Source organism: Poromitra crassiceps, assembly GCF_964638095.1.
Source record: "Poromitra crassiceps genome assembly, chromosome: 3".
Taxonomy (NCBI): domain Eukaryota; kingdom Metazoa; phylum Chordata; class Actinopteri; order Beryciformes; family Melamphaidae; genus Poromitra; species Poromitra crassiceps.
The window spans coordinates 24,372,291-24,383,301 of record NC_139625.1 but is presented as its reverse complement, the minus strand read 5'-3'; the positions used below and the strand labels follow the sequence as shown (position 1 = coordinate 24,383,301).

Genomic DNA, 11,011 nt, shown 5'->3' with positions numbered 1-11,011 from the left:
AAGAGGAAGTTGCCGGGGGAAAGGAGGGCAGGGCTTTGTTGCCACTGACCCAGGTAAGTGTCAAGAGAAGGGATGCAGGTAAGCCAGGGATGATGGGCAACTTTGATGATAGAGAGGGCAACAAAAAAGTGTCCTGGCCACCAGAGGGCCAGATTGTGACCGTGCACATCCACCAGTAGCCTACTGTAACACCATCACTCCCAATTATAGCTACTAATTTGATGAAAAGGACTGGCAATCAAAGTTTATTATACGAACATTTATATTTTTCATATTCAAATTTAGTCATTCTTCCATTCAATTGTTCCAAAGCTAGAGCAAAGTTATTCTGAATGATTCAGATTAACTTTGCTCTAGCTTTAAAACAGCCTGCGACAGCAATTTGATAGGGTACATCACCCAAATATGTCATATTATTCAGATTAGTAATGTTGCATGTGCAATGTGCATCCTGGATATAGTTTGTTACAATAGCGTTAGCTCAAATGCTAACGTTAAAGGGGGACTAACCCCCCAGATATGTATCAGAACAGTGATTTGAAAATACCTATGGAAAAAACCAAGAAATGACATTATGCTCTTGTCTATACTATACTCTTTGGCTGTGTTCAGCTCAAGATTTTTTTTCGGAAATCGACGCCATGACAGTTTGCCCACCGCCTCGAAAATATCTTTATATTATAGCTGCAATATCTTTTTAAATTTTGACCAGAATTCTTCACACATCACCCCCAAAGTCATATATATTGGTTAAAAGCTGAAAAAAAGTGTTTTGGGGGTTAGTTACACTTTAAACAGTACAGTATGTGGATGGACAATGCTAACGCCATTAGCGCCATGTTCTGGGATGTACAGTAAAATAAAAACACTGAATTTGGTGGTCTAACCCAGTGGTTGCCAACCACCGGGCCGTAACGCATTTGGTACCGGGTCGCGAGCCCGGTCCAATTTTTTTTTTTTTTTTTTTACAAACTACAAACATAAATAAACGTCAACTTGAAACTATGTTTCAACTACCACACAGCCTATAATATTATAGCCTATGTTTATTTTAAAAAAGAAAAAGAAAAAAAAAAGGAAAAAAAAAAAAAAATATATATATATATTATATATATTTTTTTTTTTATTAAAATTGACAACCGGTCCGTGACTTTTCCCCCCCTCTATCTACCGGTCCACAGCACAAAAAAGGTTGGGAACCCCTGGTCTAACCTAACCAAACCAAACCCTACATCGTAAGCCCATAGAGGGATGGATGGACTTGAAAGCTCATCACTATTCTTCAAGCATTCCTAAACCAAACCGTTCTTATCACATATTCAATTAGAATGCACTAAATCCTTATATATCAATGTGTGCAGTCCCCCTGCAGTTTCCTACACTACCCAGAATGCCTTTCCTCTCTCTTACCTTCTCTGCCAGCAGTTCTCGGATTTTCCCCGCTTGGAGACGGAACCTCAGTAGCTGCATCTCCAGGGCAACGCAGCGTTTCTGCCAATCCACGCTGGCCGTGCCCACGGCTCCCGGCCCGCCGCTCTCCAGTACGTCTGCCATGGCAAGGCTTCAGAGAGAGCGCTGTCTCTGAACCGGACCAGACCTAGACACACACAGCACACAGAACACTCAGACTGGACCTAGACACATAGCACACAGAACACTCAGACTGGACCTAGACACACACAGCACACAGAACACTCAGACTGGACCTAGACACACAGCACTCAGAACACTGAGACTGGACCTAGACACATAGCACACAGAACACTCAGACTGGACCTAGACACACACAGCACACAGAACACTCAGACTGGACCTAGACACATAGCACACAGAACACTCAGACTGGACCTAGACACACAGCACACAGAACACTCAGACTGGACCTAGACACACACAGCACACAGAACACTCAGACTGGACCTAGACACACAGCACACAGAACACTCAGACTGGACCTAGACACACAGCACACAGAACACTCAGACTGGACCTAGACACACAGCACACAGAACACTCAGACTGGACCTAGACACACACAGCACACAGAACACTCAGACTGGACCTAGACACACAGCACACAGAACATTCAGACTGGACCTAGACACACAGCAAGACCGGACCTAGACACACAGCACACAGAACACTCAGACTGGACCTAGACACAGCACACAGAACACTCAGACTGGACCTAGACACACAGCACACAGAACACTCAGACTGGACCTAGACACACAGCACACAGAACACTCAGACTGGACCTAGACACACAGCACACAGAACACTCAGACTGGACCTAGACACACAGCACACAGAACACTCAGACTGGACCTAGACACACACAGCACACAGAACACTCAGACTGGACCTAGACACACACAGCACACAGAACACTCAGACTGGACCTAGACACACAGCACTCAGAACATTCAGACTGGACCTAGACACACAGCACACAGAACACTCAGACTGGACCTAGACACACACAGCACACAGAACACTCAGACTGGACCTAGACACACAGCACTCAGAACACTCAGACTGGACCTAGACACACAGCACACAGAACACTCAGACTGGACCTAGACACACAGCACACAGAACACTCAGACTGGACCTAGACACACAGCACACAGAACACTCAGACTGGACCTAGACACACAGCACACAGAACACTCAGACTGGACCTAGACACACAGCACACAAGTCCATTCAGTGCTGCGTGCTTTGTTTGGTTGATCTGTCTTGTAATGCGTTGCTGAGTTGGCTGTGACCTCATGAAGTGTGTAAATGATAGCCTTGCCTTCAGTCTCTGTATACATATAATAGCAGGTTTCTATACACATCATAAGATGACAGTTAAACCAAACAAACGACACATGTCACTTTGAATAGGATGTGCAAGCGATTATGTGGTGGTATTTCTTCTAGCAGTCCGGCTCCTGGTTTCATTTACAGAGGAGAGGGGAAAATAGCAATTTAACCTCTAAAAAGCTTTCAAGATTGACCACAGACTGACCAGAGACTGACCAGAGACTGACCAGAGACTGACCAGGCTTCCCATGACTCATCGAGGACACGTGAGTAAAGAGTTCACCATGATGACACACTCCAATAAAAGCTCCCTCACTTTCTCTGTTGCTCTGAGTGACACACAACTGCACAGACACATGCACACACACACCCACACAGTCTGTAGCTGTGCTCACGTACACTCACAACTGTTGAGAGAGAGACCCTCCTTTTCACTTGCAGTCTCACTCTCCACATGCCCACACACACACACACACACACACACACACACACACACACACACACACACACACACACACACACACACACACACACACACACACACACACACACACACACACAGAACAAAACCCCAGCAGGGAGGCGTGTGTGTCAGTGGGGGAGTTGGGCTCCCAGGCCTGCCAGCTACAAAGCGGGTCGGTGCTGCTCTGCTTTTTAGCCAAATTACCTACGAACCCAATCCTGGGTCTGTCCCCCACCCGCAACTCCCTCACCATGCAATCCCTTCTTAATTACAGGCCAGGACTGAAACAGGATCCAGCGCGGCACAATGGTGTCTTTCTGCATGACAGTCCCCTGACAGAGAGAGAGGGGGGCTGTGTCCCCTCACAGAGAGAGATTGGGGCTGTGTCCCCTCACAGAGAGAGAGGGGGGGCTGTGTCCCCTGACAGAGAGAGAGAGGGGCCGTGTCCCCTGACAGAGAGAGAGAGGGGGGCTGTGTCCCCTCACAGAGAGAGAGGGGGGGCTGTGTCCCCTCACAGAGAGAGAGGGGGGGCTGTGTCCCCTCACAGAGAGAGAGAGGGGCCGTGTCCCCTCACAGAGCGAGAGGGGGGCTGTGTCCCCTCACAGAGAGAGGGGGGCTGACCTGTGTCCCCTGACAGAGAGAGAGAGGGGCTGTGTCCCCTGACAGAGAGAGAGAGGGGCTGTGTCCCCTGACAGAGAGAGAGGGGGGCTGTGTCCCCTGACAGAGAGAGAGGGGGGCTGTGTCCCCTGACAGAGAGAGAGGGGGGCTGTGTCCCCTGACAGAGAGAGAGAGAGGGGGGCTGTGTCCCCTGACAGAGAGAGAGGGGGACTGTGTCCCCTGACAGAGAGAGAGGGGGGCTGTGTCCCCTGACAGAGAGAGAGAGGGGGGCTGTGTCCCCTGACAGAGAGAGAGGGGGGCTGTGTCCCCTGACAGAGAGAGAGAGGGGCTGTGTCCCCTGACAGAGAGAGAGAGGGGGGGGGGCTGTGTCCCCTGACAGAGAGAGGGGGACTGTGTCCCCTGACAGAGAGAGAGGGGGCTGTGTCCCCTGACAGAGAGAGAGGGGGACTGTGTCCCCTGACAGAGAGAGAGGGGGGCTGTGTCCCCTGACAGAGAGAGAGAGGGGGGCTGTGTCCCCTCACAGAGAGAGAGGGGGGCTGTGTCCCCTCACAGAGAGAGAGGGGGGCTGTGTCCCCTCACAGAGAGAGAGGCGGGCTGTGTCCCTGACAGAGAGAGAGAGGGGGGCTGTGTCCCCTGACAGAGAGAGAGAGGGGGGCTGTGTCCCCTCACAGAGAGAGAGAGGGGCTGTGTCCCCTGACAGAGAGAGAGAGGGGGGGGCTGTGTCCCCTGACAGAGAGAGAGAGGGGGGCTGTGTCCCCTCACAGAGAGAGAGGGGGGCTGTGTCCCCTGACAGAGAGAGAGGGGGGCTGTGTCCCCTGACAGAGAGAGAGGGGGGCTGTGTCCCCTGACAGAGAGAGAGAGAGGGGGGCTGTGTCCCCTCACAGAGAGAGAGGGGGGCTGTGTCCCCTGACAGAGAGAGAGGGGGGCTGTGTCCCCTGACAGAGAGAGAGGGGGGCTGTGTCCCCTGACAGAGAGAGAGAGGGGGGCTGTGTCCCCTGACAGAGAGAGAGGGGGGCTGTGTCCCCTGACAGAGAGAGAGAGAGAGGGGGGCTGTGTCCCCTGACAGAGAGAGAGGGGGGCTGTGTCCCCTGACAGAGAGAGAGAGAGAGGGGGGCTGTGTCCCCTGACAGAGAGAGAGAGGGGGGCTGTGTCCCCTGACAGAGAGAGGGGGGGGGGCTGTGTCCCCTGACAGAGAGAGAGGGGGGGGGCTGTGTCCCCTGACAGAGAGAGAGAGAGAGGGGCTGTGAGCTCGCCTCGGCAAAGAAAGGCCCAAAGAATGTGTGAGAATGAATGGGGCCGAGTGCTGAATGTGGGAAACTGTGGAGCTGAGTTATTTTTACCTGAGAGGGATTGACTAGTGGCCATTTTTCTCTGGCCGGATACTCATTCACAAAGGTCCAGGCCCTGTTGTGTGAACTCAATCAAAAGCTGATTATCCTGAGAGAAAAGCAGCCATAACGAGCAGCTTTGAGGTTGTAAGACATAAAGCTCAGTCATAGTAATAGGCTATAGTAATAGTAATAGTAGTAGTAATAGTAATAGTAATAGTAATAGTAATAGTAATAGTAGTAGTAATAGTAATAGTAATAGTAATAGTAATAGTAGTAGTAATAGTAATAGTAATAGTAATAGTAATAGTAATAGTAATAGTAGTAGTAATAGTAATAGTAATAGTAATAGTAATAGTAGTAGTAATAGTAATAGTAATAGTAATAGTAATAGTAATAGTAGTAGTAATAGTAATAGTAATAGTAATAGTAATAGTAATAGTAGTAGTAATAGTAATAGTAATAGTAATAGGCTATAGCCTCAGTAATGATGTGGAGATGCCGATGTGTGAAGATCTGCATCCTATAACAAAAAGGCTTACTAGGCTTAAGTTGAATAACATCCAGACAGAAAGACAGACAGACTCAGAGTAGAGCCAGACGCTGTCAGCAGAACAGCAGACGTTCAAAGTCCAGCGACTATAACTGCACCATGGCGCTCCCTACAATTATAGCATGCTCATAAATACAGGCCTAGCAAACAAATTACACAAGTCATGCATGTGGAGGTTTCGCCAGCCGACCGCTGCGCCCGGGCTGGACAGTCAAGGTCCAGCTCTGTCCGGACGTCTCCCCCCCCCCCCCCCCCCCCTCTCTCTGTCTCTCTGGGGCAGATCTGACCGGGGGACATAAGGTCAGGTCTGGGGATAAGGGGATATAATGTGAAGGAGAAGAGGCAGAGGAGAAGTCAGCTGGCCTGGGCCTCACCACCTGGGCAAGCCAGGACAGACAAGACCAGGGCTTCACCACCGGGGGAAGCCAGGACAGACAAGACCAGGGCCTGGGCCTCACCACCTGGGCAAGCCAGGACAGACAAGACCAGGGCCTGGGCTTCACCACCGGGGGAAGCCAGGACAGACAAGACCAGGGCCTGGGCTTCACCACCGGGGCAAACCAGGACAGACAAGACCAGGGCCTGGGCCTCACCACCGGGGTAAGCCAGGACAGACAAGACCAGGCTGGCTCTCCTCTGGGAGCCAAAACAGCTGGGTGCAAACAAGCCATTTGCTGCATGCTAAACACTATCAGCACCGCTATGCTAATTCTCCCCGAAACATTCCCTTTAACACTTCCAGGTTGTTGGACATGGGGGGGGGGGGGGGAAGGAAGGAGGGAGGGAGGGGGGAGGAGGGAGGGAGGAGGGAGGAGGGGAGGCAGGAGGGAGGAAGGAGGGGAGGAGGGAGGAGGGAGGGAGGAAGGAGGAGGCAGGAGGGAAGGAGGAGGGAGGGAGGGAGGAGGGGAGGAGAAGGGAGGGAGGGAGGGAGGAGGGAGGGAGGGAGGGAGGAGGGAGGGAGGGAAGGAGGAGGGAGGAGGGAGGGAGGGAGGAGGGGAGGAGGAGGGAGGGAGGTAGGGAGGAGGGAAGGAGGGAAGGAGGAGGGAGGGAGGGGAGGAGGGGAGGAGGAGGGAGGGAGGTAGGGAGGAGGAGGGAGGGAAGGAGGAGGGAGGGAGGGAAGGAGGAGGGAGGGAGGGAAGGAGGAGGGAGGGAGGGAGGAGGGGAGGAGGAGGGAGGGAGGGAGGGAGGAGGGAGGGAGGGAGGAGGGAGGGAGGGAGGAGGGGAGGAGGGGAGGGAGGAGGGGGAGGAGGGAGGAGGAGGGAGGGAGGGAGGAGGGGAGGAGGGAGGGAGGGAGGAGGAGGGAGGCAACCAGTGTTTACAAATAGTCACATCTCTTCCTTGCTCCCTGAATCTAATAAAAATTAGCTCCCAAAGCTCGCCTGTCAAAAATGAGGTCATTCTGCTGTGTGTGCGTGCGTGTGTGCGTGCGTGTTGTGCGTGGCGTGTGTGCGTGTGTGTGTGTGTGTGTGAGTAATGCAGCCCGACCTTTAGCTTTTGTTACAGCTGACATATAAAGCGAGTCATTTTCTCCACTCGCGTGAGCGTAACCCTCCATTGTGGGATAGTTTATAGACGCGCAGAAGACAAGTTTCCAGTGAGGCTACTGTTAGATGTGAACTAATGATACTATTCTCTTCTAGAGGAGCTTCCTGTATCTGGCACAAGCCAAAACAACAAACACTTTCAGCGTCTGCACGTTAGATAGATTCATGTTTAGTAGTAACACCCGGGCGGGCCACCCAAGGCGTGCCACACGAGGACAGGGTGGCAGGGGGGAGGGAGGGAAGGAGAGCCCAGTATGGTGACTCCTCTCCTGGCTACAGACAGACGAGGAGGCCCTGGGAGCTTCTCTACTTCCATCTAGAGGACTTGGAGGCAGCTGGGGCCAGAGAAAACACTGGGGAAGACAAGTCAATGGAAACCCCACCGCAAAGGATCCCAGCAGGACACTTTCTCCTGCTACAAGTTCCAATGGAAGAGGCTGCCATCGCCATCAGCCGCTCTGCATTGACTACACTGACAGTTATACTGCGTTATTCGTCTGGGCTGAGTGGGATTTGATATCCAGAGGAGTTTTTGCTCAAGATGTGGAAGCGATCACCGATTGTAATAAAATTGTTTGGACGGTGTAACGGGTGTGATGGTTCTTTCTAGCTGTTGCAACACTTGATGACTGGGACTGCAGGGTGGAGAGTGAATGCGGCACGCTGCTCTTCGGAGGACGCGGGGAGCAGAAGTACAAGTCTCCAGTGGCTCATTCCATCGACTAGAGCCTCCTTAATCACCACATATTCAAACACACACTCCCCGGCCAGCCGTAAGTCTTCAGAGCTTGCTTACGCGAGCATAGACACACACAGATGCCGAGACACACACACGCACACACACACACACACACACACACACACACACACACACAGAAACAGATTGGAAACAGACACGCACGGACACACACACACACACACACACACACACACACACAGACACACACACACACACACACACTGCTGAGCATGCAGCTGCGGTGATGTAAGTGATTAGGTGGTTCAGTGATATCATCCCCACCAGACTTTTCAAATCCCTGCTGTTGTTGTCTCTGCAGAGATCCAACTGGCGTTCCCCACATCTCCACCGGGCAGCACAGGAGCATGTGTGTAAAATCTGGGTCACTCCATCGCCGCAAATTGGTGTCAGCGTGGCCGATCTGTGTGTGTGTGTGTGTGTGTGTTTGTGTGTGTGTGTGTGTGTGTGTCTGTGTGTGTGTGTGTGTGTGTGTGTGTGTGTGTGTGTGTGTGTGTGTGTGTGTGTGTATGAAACGAGACAGAGACAAACGAGGAGTGGAGCGCGGTGCGTTAAGTATTCTGTTATCTTCTCCAGCGTGGCCCCATCTGTTTAGCACAGGAGACCTCTCTCTCTCTCTCTCTCTCTCTGTGTCTCATGGACTCACGCCCCATCAAGTCGGCTTTACACTTGTGTTTAAATTAGTGCCGCACTATTTCGGTCCCGTTTTACAGCTACAGTTGGCAACCGTTCCTATAAATAAAGACAAAGGGAAAAAGTCCTCAGTGTTCGCCGTCATCCAGTTAAGTATTCCTTAACCCTTGACCCTATTCTTGGAAATGGAGAGAATATGGAGAAATGGAGAGAATAAAAAAAGCAGAGGCCTGGTGTAACGCTACAGTATGTACCCTGCTTTTTATTGTTACCTCGTAATAACACAGAATCAAAGGAAAGTTTAACGGAAAAAACTTGGAGGTATAAGACAGGGCAGAAGACTGGAAGACATCATCCTGTTTTCCAACGACCTCCATCTTCCTCCCATTAATCATCTTGCCTATCCTATCTTCTCCTCCTCCACCTCCAACACCTCTCCTCACCTTCCCTCCCTCTCTTTTCCCCCGACCTCCTTCAGCCAGCAGGGAAGCCTGGCTCTCCCAGGCAGCGCAGGTTAATGACAGGCCTGGGTAAACTGACCACACTCATTATCAGTCTCAGCCCTAAATACAGGCCCTGACATTCCTCCATACTGAGGTGTAAACAGCTATCTCCTCCGACCGCAGCACTCCGCTCCTGTCCGCCGCACAGACACGTCTGATGGCTTCTCAGGGGGGGGGGACAGGGGGAGAGACATCTCCTAACCATCCAATCCAGTGTGGGACATCATATAATATCCTCTGTCCATATATCAGCCAGGGAAGGTGTTTAAATCAGTGATGATCATCAACTTTTTTTCATATCAAGGACCCCAAATGTAGTCCACATTAAAACCACAGAACCACCCCCCCACACACACACACACCCTTTGATGAGATTTTGTCTCTCTGACCCAAGTCTGAGAACATTTGTTATTGTTCATGTTAAATATGATCTGTCCAGAATTACACGACTATGCATTGTAGGTAGAGAGATAACAGTGAAACTATGATCAAAACTGTCATTATTCTGCATTGCAATTGTGTTCACTTCTGGTAAATGAATTGGGTGAAGATTAACAGTTCATCAATTTGCTGGGGACCCCCTAGTACCCCCTCAAGGACCCAGCTGGTGGTCCCAGGACCACATGTTGAAATAACAGCTATGGGGGCTATACTGCAGGAGTCAAGTTGAGTTATGGAGGATCCCTGTCCAGTCAGATCTCCAGATACACAAATGGATTTGATCCGTGGGTGGGTGCACTCTTAACAACACACATGTAGGCTACATCATGCACACACACACACACACACACACACACACACACACACACACACACACACACACACACACACACACACACACACACACACACACACACACACACACACAGGCTATTTCTCCCTAAAGGTCATGCAAACATAATTAAGCACAGAGGTTTTCCTTGCTTCACGTGTAGAAAGGCTTAATGTAGCCTTTATAAATGTTATTATTAGAGGCGTACCACAAGGGCAAGTAGTGGCCAAGATTTTGTCCAAAAAAGGCCACAAGGAACAGGTGTGCTAGACAGGCGCTGGTAAGCAGAAAAGTAGCAACCATAAAACGCGTCGGTCAGCAGAATAAAGTTCAACCACACATCAGACAGACACGCATCAAAATACGCAGTTGCAGTTGCGCCGCTTCCGGTTATTGTCGCAAACCATTGACCCAAACAGCCAACCGCATAAAGCATGCGCTTTTAAAATCAGAGATATTAAGTTAGTGTTCCTGAATCCTGCTTCAAGCGGACCCTCCACACACACTTTACCTTGTGACTGTTGTCTCTCCCCCGCAGTCGGCTTTCTCCGCTCACGTACACCTTCCCCGGTAATTCGCGGTCCGACTCATAACTTGTGCATTCGGTCGACTCTGCCGTTCAGTTCACTGCCGCTCATTCATTTCTTTGGGCTCTTTTCCTCCATGCCTCTGCTGCCTGTCGTCTCTCCCGCAGCCCGTCTGTGTTCCTTTGGAGCGGGGAGCTGAGTGGGGACGTTGCCGCTGCAGAGCCCCATTCAACAGACTCGTCCCATATTCCTTTAAAGGGCCCAATGCAGGATCAGATTTCTCCAGGAGCCAGGCCCCCTTGTGTCAGGAGCTGTCAGGATATTGCATTATGCTCGGCCTGCCCTTTCAGGATGTAAACACCATTTCTGATGATTTCTTTGAGCTGAAAGCATATAGGCTAAGCCTGATGCTCTGTGGTAGATCATAGCCTATATTGTATTACTTCTGAATAATAATAAATATACTGTAATTAAGACTTAATTATTATAATATTTATTATTA

At 50.8% G+C, this 11,011-nt stretch overlaps 1 protein-coding gene across 1 annotated transcript in view; it reads right to left on the bottom strand.

Moving 5' to 3' along the window:
- Window positions 1–10,632, bottom strand: part of plekhh1 (pleckstrin homology domain containing, family H (with MyTH4 domain) member 1) — a 63,049-nt gene extending 52,417 nt beyond the window's left edge. Inside the window, exons 1-2 of the mRNA XM_083634164.1 lie at window positions 10,494–10,632; window positions 1,411–1,597 (exon numbers count right to left, since the gene is read on the bottom strand). Of these exons, the coding sequence (XP_083490290.1) occupies window positions 1,411–1,554 (144 nt within the window). The 5' untranslated portion in view covers window positions 1,555–1,597; window positions 10,494–10,632. The remainder of the gene's footprint in view (window positions 1–1,410; window positions 1,598–10,493) is intronic.
- Between the last annotated feature and the right edge of the window lie 379 nt (window positions 10,633–11,011).